The 20,792-nt window shown below is 51.7% G+C and overlaps 8 protein-coding genes across 8 annotated transcripts; 4 read left to right on the top strand and 4 right to left on the bottom strand.

Annotated features, from left to right (window-relative positions):
• Positions 1-1,779: 1,779 nt before the first annotated feature.
• On the top strand, positions 1,780-4,227 carry BJY04DRAFT_52001 (Leucine Rich Repeat domain protein). The gene is made up of 4 exons (XM_073720556.1): positions 1,780-2,235; positions 2,339-2,529; positions 2,590-2,662; positions 2,712-4,227. Exons 1-4 carry the CDS (start codon positions 2,052-2,054, stop codon positions 4,121-4,123), a joined length of 1,860 nt encoding a protein of 619 aa, XP_073571769.1. The 5' UTR covers positions 1,780-2,051; the 3' UTR covers positions 4,124-4,227.
• A 290-nt stretch (positions 4,228-4,517) lies between these two features.
• Positions 4,518-6,691, top strand: BJY04DRAFT_187735 (TFIIH subunit TFB1 family protein). The gene is made up of 2 exons (XM_073711091.1): positions 4,518-4,865; positions 4,918-6,691. The coding sequence occupies exons 1-2, from the start codon at positions 4,724-4,726 to the stop codon at positions 6,666-6,668; spliced, it is 1,893 nt and encodes a 630-aa protein (XP_073571768.1). The 5' UTR covers positions 4,518-4,723; the 3' UTR covers positions 6,669-6,691.
• Positions 6,692-6,949: 258 nt separating this feature from the next.
• dscB lies at positions 6,950-8,039 on the top strand (the record flags this gene model as incomplete). Its single annotated transcript, XM_073716107.1, has 2 exons — positions 6,950-7,216; positions 7,314-8,039. The coding sequence occupies 2 exons, from the start codon at positions 6,950-6,952 to the stop codon at positions 8,037-8,039; spliced, it is 993 nt and encodes a 330-aa protein (XP_073571767.1).
• BJY04DRAFT_187732 (putative PHD finger domain protein (Ing1)) lies at positions 7,932-10,486 on the bottom strand. The gene is made up of 5 exons (XM_073711090.1): positions 9,941-10,486; positions 9,210-9,886; positions 8,954-9,165; positions 8,366-8,908; positions 7,932-8,300 (listed from the first exon to the last, which is right to left on the bottom strand). The coding sequence occupies exons 1-5, from the start codon at positions 10,322-10,324 to the stop codon at positions 8,242-8,244; spliced, it is 1,875 nt and encodes a 624-aa protein (XP_073571766.1). The 5' UTR covers positions 10,325-10,486; the 3' UTR covers positions 7,932-8,241.
• A 559-nt stretch (positions 10,487-11,045) lies between these two features.
• BJY04DRAFT_207159 (glycosyltransferase family 20 protein) lies at positions 11,046-12,755 on the bottom strand (the record flags this gene model as incomplete). The annotated part of the gene is made up of 5 exons (XM_073713822.1): positions 11,046-11,157; positions 11,207-11,546; positions 11,593-11,963; positions 12,021-12,393; positions 12,452-12,755. 5 exons carry the CDS (start codon positions 12,753-12,755, stop codon positions 11,046-11,048), a joined length of 1,500 nt encoding a protein of 499 aa, XP_073571765.1.
• An 892-nt stretch (positions 12,756-13,647) lies between these two features.
• Positions 13,648-14,735, bottom strand: BJY04DRAFT_217652 (putative metallo-beta-lactamase domain protein; the record flags this gene model as incomplete). Its single annotated transcript, XM_073716106.1, has 4 exons — positions 13,648-14,069; positions 14,124-14,483; positions 14,541-14,553; positions 14,655-14,735. The coding sequence occupies 4 exons, from the start codon at positions 14,733-14,735 to the stop codon at positions 13,648-13,650; spliced, it is 876 nt and encodes a 291-aa protein (XP_073571764.1).
• Positions 14,736-15,251: 516 nt separating this feature from the next.
• On the bottom strand, positions 15,252-18,041 carry acoA (aconitate hydratase ACO1). The gene is made up of 3 exons (XM_073720554.1): positions 17,210-18,041; positions 15,814-17,159; positions 15,252-15,758 (listed from the first exon to the last, which is right to left on the bottom strand). Exons 1-3 carry the CDS (start codon positions 17,802-17,804, stop codon positions 15,495-15,497), a joined length of 2,205 nt encoding a protein of 734 aa, XP_073571763.1. The 5' UTR covers positions 17,805-18,041; the 3' UTR covers positions 15,252-15,494.
• A 1,310-nt stretch (positions 18,042-19,351) lies between these two features.
• BJY04DRAFT_187710 (putative C2H2 finger domain protein) lies at positions 19,352-20,516 on the top strand (the record flags this gene model as incomplete). Its single annotated transcript, XM_073711089.1, has 3 exons — positions 19,352-19,546; positions 19,613-19,792; positions 19,855-20,516. Coding segments are annotated over exons 1-3 (335 nt in total), but the record flags the coding sequence as incomplete, so codon positions are not given.
• Positions 20,517-20,792: the final 276 nt, after the last annotated feature.

Here is a 20,792-nt window from a genome sequence, read left to right as displayed (position 1 = left end):
TCAGACGGGATTATTATGACAAACAAATTAGAACCAGGCCAATCATTTGAAGGGGAATGGCGCCTCTGCAGCTGTAAGATGGGGAGACATCGACACTGTTACTCGAAAAGGGATGCCAGTGCGTGTCCGTTGTTGTTAGCGTTAGACGGATATCCGAGCAACTGGCCCCTGGTCGCTCGTTGTCGTTGAACGCTGGAAAGAGCAGCCAGACCCGGAATCCGGGCTTGTCAAGTGTGGGGAAGAGGATCTTCCTTGGCACATGGTTGATTTACCGCCTCATTTGGACCACTCATACTTCGGGGGGGCTTTCCCACGGAAAATTCGGACATCAGCACGGAGTATTTTCCCCTGTGACGTACGCTGATGTTGCTGCATGGTGATAAAATTGGGGATGATGAACGAGAAGGACCTTCGGCGCGGGTGCCCTGTGCCAAGTCGGATCGCAGCGGTAGTCGGAGGTCCTAGAAATCGTCAACCCTCACTTAAAGCTCTTAGCCCAGTCAGATTGGAAGAATAACCATGTACGTTGATGAGGAGAGCAAGGGATGAGATGGCTGGCGCCGATGGCAGGATGGAGGATGCTGATCACGCATTCCGGGGAAGGTCGAGGGATTGACGGTGGAAGTCAAGCCACCTGGTCAGCTCTCCGCACAGTCACGGGACCCCCGCCCTGGCAAATGGCGGGCGGGAAAGTAGTAACTGTTAGGTAAGGAATTCGCCTCTGGTAATCCTGGTACAAGCGCTGTATTTGTGAGGAAGGTATGATGCTGAAATTCGACGGTCTATGTATGAGTATGAGGTGACCTATGATGATATAAAGGTTACAGATATCGCTCCTAGGTTTTATCAGCGAGAAATCCCAGTCGACGGACATCAATTGCGGGAGGTAAGTTCCGCGCAGGCAAAGTTTCAGGACGGTGGTGTACGCGGAAAACCGCCAAGCAGGGTGCTCTGACAGCTTCCGGTCACGGGGGCTGCAGAGGTGGTTTTCCATTATGTCATAGAATGCAGGGCTGTCCGTCCCATGGCCTCTGCTCAAAGACTTCAACCGAGTGATTCTGACAGTTTTGAGCAGCTTCACCATCATCTGACTACTACTATCACACTGCCTTGGGCTTCATCAGTAGAAGCATTCAGGCACAGACGAAGCTCGTTGAAGTTCTTTGATTGATAAACATCAGGATTAGATCATTGCCGGAAAAAGCAAAAGAGGGCCACGCCGACCGGGGATCAAATCACCGTTGGCAAGACCTGCGCTAGGATAGCTTGAACTGCAGGAGGGAGGAACTACTTCGAGGACAAAGACAAAGCACGTTGTACAGTCGGGGGCATCCGACAAGAAAGATTACTCGGGTCTTGGTCTTTGTTGAGTCAGAGAGTAAACACTGAAACAGTGCCACCACCTGCTCGAGGAGGAACTTCCGCTTGCATTATTCGCCTCCAGAAGACTTTTTATTATTCTTGCCAGCATCCATCTCCGAGAGTATTTTCTACAACTCTGTGACATTTTATTTCCATGGCTCTTTACTCACCATCTGTCATCGTTTCCACCACACCATAATCACTTACTTCATAGAAACCGTTTCGTTACACCTCGCCATCCACCATCCACCACCGTCACACACCTCCTCGCATCCGCTGCCCGTGCTTGCACTCACTTGTCGAGTCTCCAGCCAGTAACCATTATTCTGGCTGTTTTTCTGACAGCCTCTACTTGAAAGAACATTCCCCTCCCGGATACTCGGATCCATCCCTTCAATAGCGCATCCACTCGGAGCGAGACCTTGTTCCAGCAGCTCCAATTCTGTGACTAACAGCTTCACTTGTCTCCTCACGCCGCGCAGTCTTGGCCCCTCTAGTCGACTGTAACCTGCCTCAAAAAAAAAGTTCGGTGGGAATCTGGGGAAGAAAAAGCTTTTCATTATTCTACCCCTTGTGCTCCATCAACTACTGAACTGGTGCCTTCTGCTTGCTGCTTCATTCGCGAATTGCCTGTTTGAGAGGGGGAGCCTGCCGCTTATATAGGCCCACGGCTTCAGCTCCTCTCCACCATGTCGGCCGCTACCACTTCTCCGTCGCTCTCCATCCACAAGGCTTCTTTCTCGACTGGTCCTCAGAGGAACGCCTCTCCTGCCTCTCGCAACTCCTCTCGCAACTCTTCATGCTCCTCGCCTAACCGATCCAAAGCGAGCAGCCGGCGCGAGTCGTTCGGCTCGATCAAAGAAGACACTGACGGTACGAACTCCCCTTCGCCTTGGCCTACTTGCGTCCGCTTCGACAATGCCTCGTGTAGGTCTACATCCATTAGCCCAGCTGTTGTCTAACGTGTGAGGTGTAGGAATTGCGCAATCGTTCGTGGATACCCACGTCGACCAGTCTCACAAAGAGCGTCTGAAACCGGAGACCTTTGACATGCAGCCATCGCCAGAATTTTGTTGCCCGTGTGGAGGGTTCCTCGGTTGGAAGCAGATCCGTCTGGGTGGGAAGAGCCTCAGCAGAAGCTATAGCGATCTTCGGGCTCTCGGAAACGTAACTGCTCGCGGTTGGGCTTGGGAAGCAACTGAAGTTGACAATGTCCCGATTAGAAAGACACCAGAGGCGAAAGAACAAAGGCCTGAGCCGGGATCATCTCGGTTGGAGAAAGTACCTCCAGAGATTCTTGGTAAGCACCCGGTCTGTTCATGCTGAGTTCTATTCTGACCTACCCCCAGACCAGATCATATCACACCTTGCCTTGGATGTTCCGCCAAACGGCTATACTCCGCGCAATGTAGACCTGGTGGCGTGCCTTCTCACCTCCAGAACGTTACACGCCGCAACTTTAAGCGTGTTGTATAGGAATATGACTTTCCCACACTCCATCATCTTCTCCAAGGCTCTGAATCACATGTCACAGTATCCGGCTTTGGGCACACTGGTTCGCCGCCTCGATTTCTCCCACTTTACCTCCGTCGGCCTGGGCCGAACAAAGCAGATGAATTCTGAGATTCAGAATTTGACATCCAGAACACTGCTTAGTTTCCTGGAGCTGTTGCCGAACCTCAAAGAGTGTTTGCTCCAGGAGCACCTCGAAGGCGACATCAGCGCGGAAGTGATCAGCAAGTTGTTCACAGGACTGCCTAATTTGACCTCTATCGACTTCTGCGGTAGCTCCTCCTCAGCCTTCTCGGCTCTTTTCCAACAAGCTCTGACGGCGGGACCCGGGCTTCCCTTGACCCTGCCGAACTTGCGTCGAGTTTCATTCCACGAGTGCAGCGGTATCCCATCTTCGGCTTTCGAAGTCCTTCTTCCCCGCTTGGTCAACTTGACCCACCTCGATGTCACCCACACTCAGATCAGCGAGGATGCGCTGTTCGCCATTCCGGAAACCGCCAGGATCACTCACTTAGGCTTGTCTCGATGCATTCGACTAGGCGGACCACGGGTAGTGGAGTTTTTGACCACACACCCGGCTGTGTGCGACTCGCTGGTGTTCCTTAACGTTATGACCGACGCCTCTCGTTACCGACTATTGGAGGAGGAGGACGTGGCAAAACTACTTCCCAAACTCCCAACCACGCTCCGATCTCTCAACCTTGGTGGCGCAAAGGTTACATCCGCTCATACCGACGCTTTAATTCCTTTGACCAAGCATTTGGAAGAGTTGGGCTTGAGCTCAGCAGATCTGTCGGCACAGGATCTCAGCCGCTTCTTTGCCCCGCCAAAGCCTTCAGCTGAGGAAGGCGAGGGCGCCGCTCCGGCTGCACCCTGGGTACCTTCTACACTCTGCTACCTTGACCTGACCAAAATCACGCGTCTGACAGTGGGCATTGTTTTCAACACCAATTCTTGCTTGCTACTTGCAAAGCAAAGCTACCCCCTCCAAGTCATTGAGTTTAGCGACAAGCTCATCACGCCCCTGCGCGAGAAACCCAAGAACACCAAGTCCTCCCCCGATTGGACTGTTCGTGAATTGGGCCGTCGCGGATGGTACGTTCGTGATCCTGCTTCCATGCCCGAGACTCCACTCGACGATGGCTCTCGATTCTGGAAGATGGGCGCCAGATGGTGGGGTATGCGAAAGATCCCCGTCGCTGTCGGCGATGTAGGGGGTCTCTATGGTCACTATATGTTCAAGCGGTGAACAATCTTTGTAAAAGTGTTCGTTCTGTTTGAAGTTGAGCTGGTTTTATACCCTTTCTTCATGCATGTCCTATTTATTGCGCTTGTTTTGCTGTGGGTGGGTCTCTCTTCTCCATTGTTGATATCCGAAGCACAAAAGTGAGCGGCTCTCTTTTCAGTCATGATCGAGCGTGGGCTTGTTTTGGTTGCATAGCGGAAGCAATTTGTTCTAGGCGTATGGTTGTTGTTCTAAGTTGGTATCAATCTCATGATTAGCTATCTCAACATAATATGATTTTATGATATGAATCTGGGGCGTTATTCGTAGTCGCAAGCAATCCCTGAAATAAAGTGATCAGTTCCTAAAGTCAGGCGAATCTTGGTTTATCGTCCGGAGCTCTCCAAAATCTAGCCCGGTCACGTGCCCTGTGCTTCAATAATTCCGGCTCAGACCTCAAACTTCTTTCTGACGTACACGGCTTTCACAAGTACCTTATCCCGATATCGAAGGTATCTGACCTTCCGAGCTCTCACCCAGCGCCAGAACTGGGGTTCATTTCCTCCCGATGGGTGGATTGATCTCCGCCGCCCAGGACAGTGGACGCTGTCGAGTTCAACCACGATGGCACCTCTGAGCGGGTCGGCGGCGTACAAGAAGAAAGATGGCACCTTGATGATGTCGTCGGACGGCCAGTCGGTCTCATGGATTCCAGCTGCGGGTGGTGCTTCCGGCACTATTACTATCGCTATTTCTCAAGTTACCAGTGCGTTGTCGACTTTCTCGCTGTAGCTAAAGGCAGAAGCTAAAAGCTACAGATTTACAACAGACACCTGCGACGAGCCCGAAAGTCATGCTAAAAATATTCGTCTCCCCACCGAATAACCCTTCTGCAGCTCCCGAACAGTACGTTTTCTCGTTTACGGCTGGCGCGAACGCCCGACCGGAAGCAGACGCCATCAAAGATGCTCTTAGTGCGGCGATTCAGGCGGCCAAGTCGGCACAGGAGACGCCCACTCCAGCCGCCACCGGCGAATCAGGTGGTATGTCGGCGGCGATGGCGATGGCGACAGCGGTTTCAGCAGGATCAGGGAAGAACTGGTGGGATGACGACAAACGGCTCAGGACGGACGTGGAGTTACAACAGTCGCTGCTGAAGGCGGACGCAAATTTACAAAAGATGTTTATGGAGTCTATGCATACGAAGCCAGATACATTGTCGTCAGGACAATTCCTATCGCAATTTTGGTCTACGCGACTGCATCTCCTGCGCGCGCATGCTATTGAGCGATCGCAGACACGGGGGTCTTACAATGTGCTGTCGACGCTGAAACCGCGGACGGAGGACAATGTGACCAAACTAAATATCAGTAAAGAGCAGATCCAGCTGATCTTCGGGCAGCATCCGCTTGTCAAGCGGGTGTATGATGAGAACGTTCCGAAGTTGAGCGAGTCACAGTTCTGGTCACGGTTCTTCCAGAGTCGACTGTTCAAGAAGCTGCGAGGAGAGCGCATTACAGACTCGGATGCTACAGATGCTGTTTTGGATAAATATCTCAAGGCGGATGAGCATGGAAATCTACCGCGAGATGTGCACGTGCCCCATTTTCTCGATCTAGAAGGAAATGAAGTAAACAACAGTTACAAGGGAAATCGCCCGGATCTTGATATGAGGCCCTCGGCTGTGGAGAAGGTGCCAATCATTCGCACTCTAAACAATTTGAGTGAGAAGATCATGGCGAACGTGGCTCCAGCTGACCGAGCTCCGTCAGCACCAGTGGGTGCTATTGATGACGGGACATACGATGAGTTACAGCTTAGGGATCTGCGCGGAGAGGATGAGCAAAACCGCGTTTTACTAAACATACGAGATCAAAGCCGATTCTTCTCCGCTGCCAAGCTCGCAGAAGACGAGCAAAAACGGCTGTTTGAGCAGCAGAATCCAGACCAAATATTACAAGATCTGCGCAGCAGTCTAGATCACAATTTCAGCGACAGCGGAGCAGCGCCACTAGGCAAACTCGTCGATCCAGAAGAAGACGATGACGATGAGGACTCAAAACCAAGTTCACGGCAGCACCGGCACCTCGCCTCCACCCAGATGCTTGATGTGATTAAAGAAAGGCGAGCGCAGGCACAGGCGTCCTCAAGCTCAGACACATACGGTCTGACGGTAGCTCTATACGACAGACTCACACTCACACACGCTACAACTACCGAGTTTTTGCACCAGTTCTGGCAAGCATTCTTATCCGGAAACCCAGATCGTGCTGCTGAAGTAGCCTCGCTCGTGGAGTCACTGAACAGAGCCATGGACCGCATTAATGCCGTGGCCAAAGATGCAGAGGCCGAGAGACAGGTGGAGGTAGACAAACTGAAAAAGCACGCAAGGGAAGTGCTACAGGCAACTGGCAAAAAATTGCGCATTAATCTAGACAGTATACCAGGTGGAGAGCAAGCAGTGAAGCGCCTATTGGGACCGACAATCCGCGCATTGGAAACGGCTTTGACGAGGTATAAAGAGGCGTTGGATAAGGAGATGAAGAACATAGATTCTAGCAATACTTAGTTTATGAACACTATTTTACAAAGCTATATCTTCTCGCCGGTCTCCGTACGATTATACGATTATACTCCGTGATGTCGATCTACTCGGCATGCCGAGGTCTCCCAAGTGGAGTATTTAACCACCACTCACTGTCCACCACCGCCGCCGCCGCTCTTTAACTCCGCTCTCCTCTCCGCAACGTGTCCATCACCAGCAACATCCTCTCTTCCGTCTCACCAGCACCCTCACTCAACCGAACAAACACACTACCAATAACTCTCGGCCACCGGCCCGCCGCAGACATGCTCACAAGCGGTCTAACACACACCCCCCTCACAAAATTCCTCCTCATATACACCATCACCGCCTCAATCGCGCTCTCCATCTTCGACCTAAAACACCTCCCCGCGCTCACCGTCACCCCACATCTCTTCCCCTACGGCCAGTTCTGGCGCTGCGCAATATGGCAAGTTGCCGGGTTCGTAAACTCGACCGAGGCGCTATTCGCCGCATTGCTGGTGTACCATTTACGGGTCATAGAGAGGGGGTGGGGGAGTATCAAGCTTGCCGTATGTTCACGCTCACGTTTCCCCCTCTATTTACTCTTGCGGAGGAGCGCCAAATAGGGTATAACACGAATGCTAATATGTATCTCCGGAGTGGTAGACATTCATCCTAACGACATTACCATACACAACCCTCCTCCCCCCTCTCGTGCTCGCCCTCCTCGTGAAACCGCTTTCCCTAGGGAAGATCAATTATCTCCCCTCCGGCCCGACCGCAACGATCTTCGCGCTGCTGGCGCAATATCACGCCTCGATCCCGTCGACATATCGGTATACCATCTCAACTTCGGCTTCGGGGCCTTCGCCAACCCCGTCTACGATTAGTGGCACAACCCCGACATCAAGTCCCTCAACGCCATCGCAAACGCCACAGAACCACCCGCAGCCCTCTACATCGAGCAAGAAGAGCCTAACTCTCTCTCTAAGCGATAAGTCGACGACCTACCTGATAGCTCTCCAGCTCGCCCTGTCTCAATTCCCGCACATGCTCACACCCAGTGTCCTGGGCTGGATTGTTGGTGTCGCATGGCGCGCGGATGTTCTTCCCTTTTTGAGTGGGAGCCAGGGGAGTAAAGGATGGAGGGTACCAGGGTGGATTTTGGGGTTGAGTGATGAGAATAGAGCTAGAAATGGCAGTGGGAATGGGAGTGGAAGTGGAGAGAGGGGCTTCGAGGGATTGAGGAGGAGGTTGGAGAGTGAAGCTGTTGCTGCGGGGGCGGGGACTGGGGCTGCGACGGGGAGCTCGAGTGCTGGAGCTAGTGGGGAGGCGGGTGAGAGTGGGAGTGCGAGTGGTTCTAGTAGGCAGAGAGTCCCGAGGGGAGATTGATTTGTGCCTTCTACTATTGTAAGTAACTTCTTGGTCATGACTATATAGGGCATCGCATTGCTATAGCAAAGGCAACTAGAGACGCTTGCATAGAAGAACTACTATTCCGGACTCCAAATTCCGCTGGTCTATAATGGCCGAAAAAAATGTAGATGCCGAAAGTGAAAGATAATAGCCCGGAAGACATGGTGAAGACAGCAGCCTATCGCCCACTCCTACTCCGTCGCATATTCTCCTTACACTCGTTACAATACCATTTGACTATTTGCAAACATCAGCAAACGCAACTCCTGAAACAACTTGTTTTGAAAGGGAAGAAAACTCACCGTTCCGGCCAGGCGGCTTCGTGAGCCCAACACAGGACAAATGGAACCACTCGCGGGGACAGGCATCATTGTCACACGCAACCATCTCACCAAAACTGATTTCGTTACAGTAGCAGTATCTTGGCTCGCCCTCCTCGTCCTCATCGTCACCTTCGTGGAGCGATTCTTCCGCGTCTGATACAGGTGGCGGCGGGGCAACGGGAGCGCTGTTACCGTTCTTCTTCTGGGTGCGTTTTGGGGCCGGGTCTGTATTTCGTGTCGGACGGACGCGCTGCTGGACGGGTTCGGCGGAGGCGAGAACAGGTGTGGAGGTTTTAGAGGAGCGGCCTTTGGGCGCCGTGGTTGCAATGGGGGCGGGCTGTTCGGGGGGTTCAATTGATTCGGTGGGTTTGGCTTCAGTTTCTTCGCGCTGGATGCCGATGGGCGTGGGGAATTTGGCTGTGTCCACTGTTTCTGGCTCAATGTCACGATGGGAATCCGGAAGAGGGACCATTTCGGTCCTCGACGGTGCTTCTTTTGGTGCTTTGGCTTCGGTGATTTTGCCTAGTGAATTAGCGTCTTCCATAAAGTTAGATAGACCCAACATACCAGAGCTAGGTACACGGTTCGATGCGGATGACGATGGCCTTTGTCGAGCATTCGCCTGTGCCGAGGTTTGCTGGGTTCGAGAGGACTGCGGCCGCGACGCGCCAGGTCCAGGGCTTGCTGCACTGCGAGGAACATTCGCGGCAATAGCAGCGCCAATGAGCGGCGAAGGAGGGATAACGGGAGAGTCTGCGGTCGAAACTCCGGTATTGTTCCTACTTACATTAGCCAAACCACCGGATTCAATGGATAAACATACCTTTTACGAGCAGCTGCATTGGCATTAGGCGCCCGTTGACGCTTCTTAGGTTCGGTGCCATCTTTCGAGACTGCCCGGGCAGCAGCACCCGTACCGCTGGCAGACCGTTCCATAGCTGTGCTACCCTCCTGAGCCGGCCGTTCGACCTTGCGACGCTTCGCCTGGCCTGATGAACCCGTTGCACCAGACTGCCCATGTCCCAGGGTGCCATCACCCGCAGGAATGCGACCCTTGCCTTGCTTCCGGGATCCAGCAGCCCGAGCCTCTTCAAGATCCGAGTCTGCATGAATCCGACGCTGTCTGCGTGCCATAACCGCCTCCCGCCTTACCTCACTACGGGAGGCAGCCTCCGCCTCTTGCAGGGCATGCACAAGATCTTTATTCGACGCAGCCTCTCGGCGAGGACGCTCGTTGGCTGTTGTCTTGGGAGCATTTCTGTTTGAATACGCCCAGTGGTTGAGGCTCCCAAGCCGGGCTTCGTCACTGATTTCGCCAGCGATGAAAGGATATATAGAGTCTAGACGCATAATTTGGCGGTCGAGTTCCTCGTTCGCGTTCGAGATGACATGATTTTTCTCGTCGGCTGTCATCATCAGGTCAGAGAGAGTATGGCGGACACGATCGAAGAGGACGCGGCGGTTCTTGCTCTCTGGGGATTCGGGAGTTCGAGAAAGATCCTGTAAAGGATGGACTGTCAGTATAGAGATAGTGAGGAACGTGCGCAGACATACCGTGGGCAGGAGATCATCTCGGACAACTCCTCCGACCACCGGCGCTGGATTAGACGGATAAGGCGTCGACTGAGATTCAGACGATGATTTCAGCAGTTGTAGCAAATTCTCCTCAAGCGCCCATGCCTTCGCATCAACCTCCTTCAGCAATGAATTGTGTCGTCGAAATTCTCGCGGGAGGGCGGTTATTGCGTCCGTGAAGTGGGTGAGAGCTGGATAAAAACCATGGGGTTGAGGAGACGATGTGGTGTCCATGATTGATGAGTGCCCGTATGCAAAGGAGGAGCGTCCGAGAGTCTTGGATGTGCGCGAGGGGTTTGTCCTTGTCTGGCGCGCCGACTGACGGGCACTGTGACCCTGAGCCGACGAAGCGACGACGGACATTGTAAAAGAGAGAAAGCAAAAGATTCAGGCTGGAAATGATAAGGAAGCTGTCGGGGTACAAGAGCAATGATCCCTGACAAAGCACATGAACAAGAACAGAGTAGATTGACAGAGACCAGTGGTGGAAGCAAAAAGCAGAGGGAGAGGATGCGAAGTGCGGAGAAAAGATGGCTGATTGCGCATTGCTGATTGCGGACTGAGGCACCAGTTTCTGCCTAAGTACTGAGGCACAACTCACCTAGCGTTACGTCATATATCATTTACTAAAGTTACCTACCTAACCTACTAGGTAGATACAACGCCTTGCGACAGAAGTAGATTAACCAAGCTCAAAAAAAATGTAGCAAAGCTCTAATCCATAATGACTTGATTTCTAATGCAAGGTGAAACGTAAATGTATAGTCATTAAATAGATAGCGTAACGCCTCTAGCCTTCTGCAAGCCGTGCCGGAGTCTAATTCATATGCAAGACCCAACACCATAGTATTAGTACCTTCACTAACCGTGCGTACACTCTGAAGCAGAAAGTAAATAGTATCCCGAAAGAGTCTCTTATGAAATGTGGTGTAGGTGGAAGTTAGGGTCGTGTTCGCTCGTCGTGAAGCTTCGTAGCCGGGCATGGTATCCAACTGTTAGATCGGTGGTTGTCTGAGGCAACAGCCATCACAGTTGGAATAGATTGCTTTTAATGTGTGGTCGTAGTCGACTGGGCTGTGTTTAGTTACTCTGTCGCATCTGCGCCGCTTGCAGATGGATCCTTGGTAGGGTCCTTTCCGGTTCCTTGTTCTGAGATCCTCTTCAACTCGGTGACGAAGGACTGGCCCCAGAAGGCACTAAGACATCATTAGCAAATTGTCAAAATTAAGCCGGCGGTGAGCTAACCTCGTGTACTTGCTGACGTATTTGTCGAGCTTCGAGAAGTTCAAGGCCCTCTGCTCATCGCTCATGGTAACAGCTTCGTGGTACGCTGCAGCAAGCTCTTCAGTGTTCCAAGGGTTCACGATAATGCTGCCGTTCAGACTTTGAGCGGCACCAGCAAACTCGGATAGAACCATTGATCCATGGCGCTTCTCTTGCGTAGCAATGTACTCATACGAAACGAGGTTCATACCGTCACGGGTGGAAGAGACAACGCAGGCATCTGATACGGCGTATAGGGCGATAAGTTCGTCAAAGTTCACTGACTTGTGGAGGAAATGGATAGGCATAAACTCGACGGTTCCTGTTTTAGTCAGCATGCGCAGTGGTTGTTGAAGCGAAGTACTCACCGAACTTTCCGTTGATCCTGCCAACCAGCTCGTTCACAACAGCCCTTAGATTTTGATATTCCTCCACATCTTGTCGACTGGGCACAGCGACTTGAACCAAAACCACCTTCCCTACCCATTCTGGATGATCACTCAGGAAGACCTCGAGGGCGTGCAACTTTTGAGGCACACCCTTGATATAGTCCAAGCGGTCAACACCCACCATAAGCTTGACACCTTGGAATTTTTGCTCCAGCGTCGCAATTCGCTTCTGAACCTTTTCCTTCTTCAACCCCTCCTTGAACTTCTCTGGATCGATACCAATAGGGTACGCGCCACAGGCGACTATCTTACCCTGAAACTCAATGCCGTTAGGAGTAGTGGGCAGTCCACTATAAAAATCTTGTTAGTTCTGCAGGTTTGTGATCCTCAAACTGAATATTACATACAGTAATCGCGAGCAGGCGCTCAGGAAGTGCCTTGTGTAGTCGTAGGTGTGGAAACCGATGAGGTCGCAGTGGAGGAGACCGAGCAACAGCTCATTTCGAACGGGCAGGATTCGGTAGATTTCACTGCTAGGGAATGGGGTGTGCAGAAAGAATCCAATCTTGATGTTTTTCTTGGTATCTCCGATCTCCTCTCGGAGCATCTCCGGAAGGAGCATCAAGTGGTAGTCGTGAACCCAAATCAAGTCACCATCCTGAACTTCTTTCGCAACGGCTCGCGCAAATAGTCGGTTCGCCTCCTTGTAGGCCTCCCATGCAGACTCATCGAATGTGATCTCACCAGGGTGGTAATGGAAAAGTGGCCAGAGGATGGAGTCTAGTCACAGGAAAATGTCAGCCCGGAGTGTCGCAAATTCAGAACAGAGGAAACTGACTGGAGAATCCGTTGTAGTGCCTATCCGCGAGCTCATCATCGATAAACACTGGAATGGCATTATATTCATCCTTCAGCCTATCCTTCAGAGTCGGAATCTCCTCCTCCGGAACCTCCAACCCGGGCCAGCCGTACCATTGGAAAGTTGTGGTTTTTGAAAGACCGCTTAGACCGCTAACGAGACCGCCGGAGGACATGGAGAAGTCATATTTTCCATCTTCTGAACGCTTGATAGTAATAGGAAGTCTGTTCGAAACCAGAAGGAGTCTCGACTCTTCTTGCGTCGAACCCTCGTTGCTGGACATCGTGAAGTATGACAGGGGGATATATGTGGGGGGTTGAGAAACGGCAATTTTTGGCGAGGCAGTTGGAACGATGAAGATACGTAAGTACCTTTACCTGAAGTGAGATTTAGTCAGAAGAATTCCAACAATGAAAGAATGTAGACAACGAGCGGAAGGCCGGATTGTTATCAACTAAAAACAGCAGCTGCAGAGTCTGTACACAAATGATATAGGCACAGTAAACATGTTGACACAAAGATATAAACATCTTGCCCGCTTAATTGCAGAATCTTTGCTTACCTTTTCTAGCTGTCGCGGGGAGCTGGAGGAGGGGCGCAGTTGGGGAAGCGGCGGAGCTTATTGACAAGCAATGCAGCAGAACTATAGATCAGAGGCTCTTCAATAACGAGTTCATCGAAGCAAAATATATGGAGACAGGCGTGTTATGGACCTATCTTCCTTATGTAGTGCAGATCCAGCGCATCCAAGGAATGTTGAGGTGATGACGATACTACCAGATGCCGGGGCGGGACAAATTTGGTCCAGTAACGATGAAGTCAGAGAAGAAGTCAAGGCCGGCAGCCCAGCCAGCCAGTCAGCTCTCCGGCCCAATGTCCACCGTGCCTTCCATGGAATCTTTCTCTAGCTTTCTGCTGCCAGCCCGGCTAGCTTTCGTTCTATAAATTAACTACACTATTATTATCCTTTAACTCGATATCAAACAGGGTGTTTGCCTTGGAATTTTCTCGGCTCTTCCCCTCCTCGGACCGTGACACGTCGCTTGACAGCAAGCCCTGTTCTGACACTTGAGAGTCGAAACTCGATAAAGTCGAAACCTGCCAAGATTGTCGCCCTATCCAGCTTGACACACTACATCATACCCAAAACCAGGATTCCCGCCGCGCTTGTCGAATCATAGGGCCGACTTTCCGGTACTGAGGGTCCATCGGCCCGAGTCCGCATCGTGTATCACCTTGCCTTCAGCTTCCAGCTTGTTCAGCACTTGTATAACGTTATTGGCGGCGGGAAGGTGGAGGTTCTCTGGGACATTGTGGTAGATGATCTTCACTATCTCGATAGGGGTCCATGATAACTTTCGCTCAGGTGAGCGCTCGTTATCTCCAACGTCTAATTTGCCGTAACGAAGGACTCGGATAATTTCGTCTTCACGCTGTTGTCGGTGTCGTATATACTCCGTTATTTTCGCTGTAGCGCTCTCAACCACAGGCCCATGACCAGGGTATCCTCGACCCGAGACACGATTTTGCATGCGCTGTAAACTATCAAGGTAGGCTTTTAGATCCTCAAACACTGCCGTTCCGTGGCCCAGAACATCTGTAGATACGAGTCAGCAACTAGAAACAAAAGAGCTAGCGTTGGGCTACCCACTGTCACCAGTAAAGATCGCGTTCTCCTCCTCAAGCACAAGCATCATATGGTCGACTGTGTGACCGGGTGTATGGCAAGCTTTCAGGGTTGCTCCTTCGACCTGAAAGACCTGCCCATCCTCAATATTCTTTTGCCCGTCGACTGCGTCATGCTTGTAAATTGTCGCATCAGGGCACAGCCTTAGTAGGTCTGAAATCCCGCCAACATGGTCGTGGTGCCAGTGCGTTATAAGCGCCTGGTGGACTGTAGCATTCTCGTCCGATAAAACCTGTTTAAGATGCCTTACCCACGATTGCTTGCCCTCGCCCGTGTCGATGAGTATGCGGCGAGGCCCTTGTCCGACTAGATAAGTATTCGTTCCTACGCAGAAGTCAGTCTAAACCTTCTAAGCATTTGCTACGGTATAAATGAACCAACCTTGTAGCGTAAACTAATCCCCGACGCAGATTAATGTCAGCCATCGAAAAGAGGCCGTGAACGAAATCACAGAGCATCAAGTTTACCAGCCAGGCAATGAAGGGACGAGCGCACCTTCCCAGGATTACCCCCCAGTATCCGCAAAACGGAGGCGCTGAGCCTCTCGACCTCAGGCAACGGGACTAATTGAGCCATCCTGATGTCCTCAAAACAGGCTATCTGTAAGACATGATTAGAGCATGCCCAAGACAGCGAGTGACAAACAAGTAGAACGTACAAAATGGGGCTAATAGATCAATAGTAAGACCGCTTGATCGCCAACAAAGAGATTTAATAGGTTATGATGGTAAAAGCGTTGTGGCAACGGTTGTAGGTAACAATAATAGAGTTGGAGACCTGCCCCATCAAATATACCCCGGTCGATAACCTGGGTTGCGCTCCAGCGTGATATGCTCACCTCCGAGGCGGGGCAGGCGGGAGTAAACTGGCCTCGGCCAGTCGGCAGACAGAGCACGCGATCTTATGTCATCGTCCACTGGGAGCTCGCGAATTGATAATGTTCAGAACAAGAAGACTTGTATAATTACGGTAGGGTTTAATTGATTCCAGGTTTACTCTGGATGATATCGTGCTGAGGCATATGCGGAAGCTACTGAGGAGCCAAAATGAGAGGGCGGGCCTATTGCGAGGAGCCTTTTACGAGGGAAATGATTGAACAGTAAGAAATAGTATATGGTATGCATCCAATCCCTAACATACAATGGATGGTGTAACAAAAACAAGAGATATATCCATGTAGTTCACTGCCAAAACAACCCGTGAACAGAAAGCGATTCGTAAAAATTTTCAGAACCTCACTCCGTGATATCAATCGTTGAAAGACCATTAGCAGCTGCTTTCGCTCCTCGCTGCCAGCTGATCAAAGCATAAGACACATAATTTACAGAATGTCGTTTAGTTGCCACCAGACTTGCGGGCCATGGTGTTGAGGGCAGAACCGTCCTTGAACCATTCGATTTGAGACTCGTTGAAGGTGTGGACGAGCTCAACGTCGAAAGAGGCGCCGTCCTTGGGGTGGACGCGGAGGGTCATGGGCTTGTCAACAGCGATCTGGGTGCAAAGGAGGTCGACCTTGGCATCAGGGGGGATGCGGTCATAGTCGGCGGGGTCAGCGAAGGTCAAAGGAAGCATACCCTGCTTCTTGAGGTTGGTTTCGTGCTAGAAGATAGTTAGTTCTGGAGCTTGATCCGATAGACAGAAGGGCGGAACTTACGATACGGGCGAAGGAGCGAGTGATGATAGCGAGACCACCAAGGTGACGAGGCTCAAGAGCAGCGTGCTCACGGGAAGAGCCCTCACCGTAGTTCCAGTCACCAATGACAACCCACTTGATGCCACGAGCCTTGTAGTCACGAGCAGTGGCGGGGACGGCGTCGTAATCGCCAGTGAAAGCGTTCTTGATCTTGTTGGCCTCGCCGTTCTCGGCGTTGGTGGCACCGATCAGCATGTTGTTGGAGATGTTGTCAAGATGTCCACGGTACTTGAGCCATGGGCCAGCCATGGAGATGTGGTCGGTGGTGGTCTTGCCCTGGCACTTGATGAGAATGGGGATGTCGGTGGCGTCCTTGCCATCCCAGGCCTCGAAACCAGCAAGGAGCTGAAGACGGTCACTGGTGGGGGAGACGGCAACGTTGACGCTGCTGCGGTCGGCAGGGGGGGCCTGGTAGGTGTCACGACCGGGGTCGTAGCCCTGAGAAGGAAGACCGTCACCGGTAGGGGCCTTGAGCTTGAAGTCGTTGCCATCCTTGTCCTTGAGGGTATCGGTGAGAGGGTTGAAGTTGAGAGTACCAGCAATGCTCAGAGCAACGACGAGGTCGGGGGAGGTGACGAAGGCGTGGGTGGCAGGGTTGGCATCGTTACGACCGGTGAAGTTACGGTTGTAAGAAGAGACGATGGAGTTGGGGGTACCCTTCTTGACGTCCTGGCGATCCCACTGACCAATGCAGGGACCGCAGGCGTTGGCAAGGATAACGCCGCCGAATTCCTCGAGAGTCTGGAGCTGACCGTCGCGTTCGATGGTAGCACGGATCTGCTCGGAACCAGGGGTGACAGTGAAGATGGACTTGGACTTAACGCCGTGATTGAGAGCGTCGCGGGCGATCGAGGCAGCACGGGACATATCCTCGTAAGAGGAGTTGGTGCAAGAACCAATGAGACCGACCTTGAGGTCCTCGGGCCATCCGTTCTCCTTGACAGCATCCTTGAACTTGGAGATAGGAGTGGCAAGATCAGGGGTGAAAGGTCCGTTGATGTGAGGCTCGAGCTCGGACAAGTTGATCTCGATCAGCTGGTCGTACTCAGCACCCTCGTCCTCACGGAGGTCCTTAGCGTAAGAGCGGGCAAAGTCACCAATGGACTGGCGCTTGGTGGCCTTCAGGTAGTCGTACATGCGGTCGTTGAAGGGGAAGAGAGAGGTAGTGGCACCGATTTCAGCACCCATGTTACAGATGGTGGCCATACCGGTGGCGGAGAGAGAGGTGACACCGGGACCGTGGTATTCAATGATAGCACCAGTACCACCCTTGACAGTTAGCAGACCAGCAACCTTGAGGATGATATCTAAGCAGATTTAGTAACGAAAATCGCAGGTCAGATTACGGTAAACTTACCCTTGGGAGAGGTCCAGCCGGACATCTCACCAGTGAGCTTGACACCGATGACCTTAGGGGCCTTCAACTCCCAAGGTAGACCAGCCATGACATCGACGGCGTCAGCACCACCGACACCAATGGCAGCAATAGCAAGACCACCAGCGTTGGGAGTGTGAGAGTCGGTACCGATCAACAGACCACCGGGGAAAGCGTAGTTCTCAAGAATGATCTGGTGGATGATACCAGAGCCGGGCTTCCAGAAACCAATGTTATACTTAGCAGTTGATGAGGCAAGGAAATCGTAAACCTCCTTGTTGATCTCGTTGGCGCGGGCAAGATCCTTCTCACCACCAACCTGAGCCTCAATCAAGTGGTCGCAGTGGACAGTGGTGGGAGTAGCGACGGACGGCATACCGGCCGACATGAACTGAAGAATGGCCATTTGGGCGGTGGCATCCTGGCAAGCAACACGGTCGGGGCGGAGCTTGAGGTAGGACTTTCCACGCTCAATGTCTTGGTTCTGAGGATCGTCAAGGTGAGAGTACAGAATCTTCTCGGCGTATGTAAGAGGACGGCTCAAACGGCGGCGAACAACATCCAAGTTCTCGGACATCTTCCTGCAGGTTAGAAATACATGTCAGTATTGCCATTTTGAATGACCAGTTTACCGGCACCACAAAACTTAATGGGCTCAAGATGCTGCATACTTGTAGTTAATGTAGTTGCCCTGTAATGCGACCGTTAGCGGAATTTCCCCGGCATTAGTTCATCCGAGGCTACCGAAAGGAGCCAAGGTAATAGGAATAACCACACACCTTCTCGTGGATGGACATCTCGACTTTCTTGTCGAGAGGGTCGACAGCGGTGGCCATGCCCCGAGTCCCGAACAGCTAGCAACTGTTAGTATTCCTGTCATGAGTGCCTAGCATTTCGCCGGGGAAAGCCACAGCGAGGTCTTACAAGACGGGACTTGGGGGCCTGCGTTAAAGCCATGTTAGCTACTGAAAAGCTCATATCAAGCACAATCCGATCTTCATTGCGCGCAAAGCAGCAAGTCTGACCCGACTGAGCAAAACAGCGAAATGGAATGACTTACCAGCGCACCCATGCGCGCAAGCCTTGTGGTGATCATGATGCAAGCTCTCTATGCAAAATGGCTGAGCCACGAGACACTGGAGAGCTATTCCCTAGCAGCAGCAAAAGCCAGCTTCAACCTGGGGAAGCAGCAAAAATGGAGTGGAGAGTGAAGGGAGGAGTGGAAGAGTTTAAAACCCAAGGGAAGGTTGTCGATTAAAAGGAAGCTTGGGTTTTCGAGTGCGAGAATTCTTGTTTAACCGCTGCGACCCTCCGTCTCTGCCTCCTCTGAACCGGAGTGGAGGACCCGTAACCGCTGCTTACAATACACCCGTCCGTACGCTTTCGGGACCGCCCCGAACAATGTATGCATTCGGAGACATGGAAGCCTGCTACCATATGTTGGCGCCATTGCAAGGAATGCAATACATTTGGTTGATTCAGGAAGTCTCAATATAGCAGCGCTATACTAACAGAATGGGATCATCTGATTTTCCCTGTAAAAAAAACTTGATATCTCTCTTCTGTCGAGACATTGGTTTTACATGCCATTCCCATGGCGACCACCGATACCCGTAGCGTCCTGTCATTACAGCTACGGTATTCCTGACATGTGAGGCCGGTATATTTGCTAGCCAATAGGCATTATTTGATTACACCCAGCCTTTGAGAACAGCCTGACATCATAGCCTGAGCTCCAGGTGATACAACAATCAATGAATCTGATAATAGCCAAGAAACAAGGCTAGCCGTCACATCGACGAGCACTAAGCTTCCACTATAGCTGGTCTACTGAAGTCGAACTCGATATTCTATTCAGAAACCTGAGGAGATGATTATTTCCTTCACCCGCAACTGGCCGGCGAAGATTCGGAGCAAGGTGCCGAAAAGAGTGGAAAACGACCAAAAATACCGCGCCAGCATGGCAGTGTGGGATGGCCGTACGGAGAAAGGTCCAAGAGGAAGCTGCTGACTGAGCCGAGCTACTGCCGAGGCCTACCGAAAAGAGTGCCTCCCGCGGCCCGTCGCCAAGACCAGCTCGACTTGGACCAATCGCAGCCAAGGAGATTTTTTCCAGATGCCCTCCGCCGCACACTCAGCGAACGGCCTGCCAGTCTGACCCGCTTCCACGCCGCCGCGAGCCTTAGCTTGTTCCGTTTTTCGGTGTTCGAGCATCTCCATACTCAACAGTCAGGCTCACCTCATAGTTCGCTTCTATATTGGGTCGATAATCGCCAAAATGGGTGCCGCCAGGAGAATCAAAACGAAGCGCAGGACCAGGTATGATCCTCTCCTGTCCTTTCCATTTGCACCCTCAAGTTCTGCATACTAACACAGATTTCTTAGAGATTATGACCAGGTTCGCGCCGATGTCGAAAGCCCCAAGCACCTTTCGCAGTACAAAGCGACAAAGGATCCTGAAGATCTTCCCGGCCTAGGGAAGCATTACTGCGTCGAATGCGCTAAATGGTTTGAGAGCGAATACAACATGGTGGCGCATACAAAGGGTAAAAATCACAAACGAAGGTCGGTGGCGCCGCATCGCAGTATGATATACAATTTAGGCTAACTTTGCCTCCTCTGCATAGACTCCGTCTTCTCAAAGAAGAACCGCATTCGCAAAGGCTCGCCGAAGCAGCTATCGGCCTGACTACAGATAATGGGGTGCGCTCGCAGAAGGAAGACGAGATGGCCATGGATAGCTGAACGGCCGCATTTTTTTTTCGATACAATGAGGTCGGCGCTGCGGCAAACCCACATCACGGTCCAGCAGAACTGCTCCGACAGCGCCAAATGTATACCCTCCAGTTACCCATGTCATGAATCGCCTCTTCTCAAAGTTCGTGGTGCTGGCCACTCCGCGTCGAAAAGCGTCCTTTTTCGATTGTCGTCTGGGAAAAAAAAATTCAGCCAATCACAGTGTCCGTAATTTTTAACGACACATGAATCCAAAAGTGCCGAAAACCGCCGTTCCATTCCATGTCGCCGAGTCCGCCGTTACATCCGTGCGGTTTGCTCCGGCGCCCTCGCCGCTTATCGGAACTTGCCCCCATACAGGTTCCACTTTTCCTTGACATCGAAATGAAATTCGTTTACAGACGAGCGTTGGTTGAACTTGGTTCAAACCTTGCGTTCTTTAGACTAAAACTAGTGATTTGGGGATTCTTCACCGGGGGCCGTTATAGTCTTAGTAGTATGTTTATGCCAGCATGCAGTATTATTATGAGGTTATGACAGTTGTTCTCGAGCCTGGTTTTTCCCTAGTACTTCGTAGATATATCGTGGTAGTATCGGATTGCATGCTTCCGTCCAATTTTTCAGAAGACTGAACATAATACTCTGGAGCAACCAGAGTAAACCATACAAGCTGCTATTTTAAAGATCATCCCTTTCTTACTATGGTTTTGGGGAATCTCTCCAGACCCCGCAGTAATTATACGTATATAGGCGGGTCAATGGCAAGTAATATATATATCCGCCTCGGCGTCACGTTCGGGCCACACTCGGCATATGTAGTCTAAGAATT

The sequence above is a fragment of the Aspergillus karnatakaensis genome (genome assembly GCF_047715665.1).
Source record: "Aspergillus karnatakaensis strain CBS 102800 unplaced genomic scaffold BJY04scaffold_21, whole genome shotgun sequence".
Classification (NCBI taxonomy): domain Eukaryota; kingdom Fungi; phylum Ascomycota; class Eurotiomycetes; order Eurotiales; family Aspergillaceae; genus Aspergillus; species Aspergillus karnatakaensis.
This window is presented reverse-complemented; position numbering and strand designations above follow the sequence as displayed.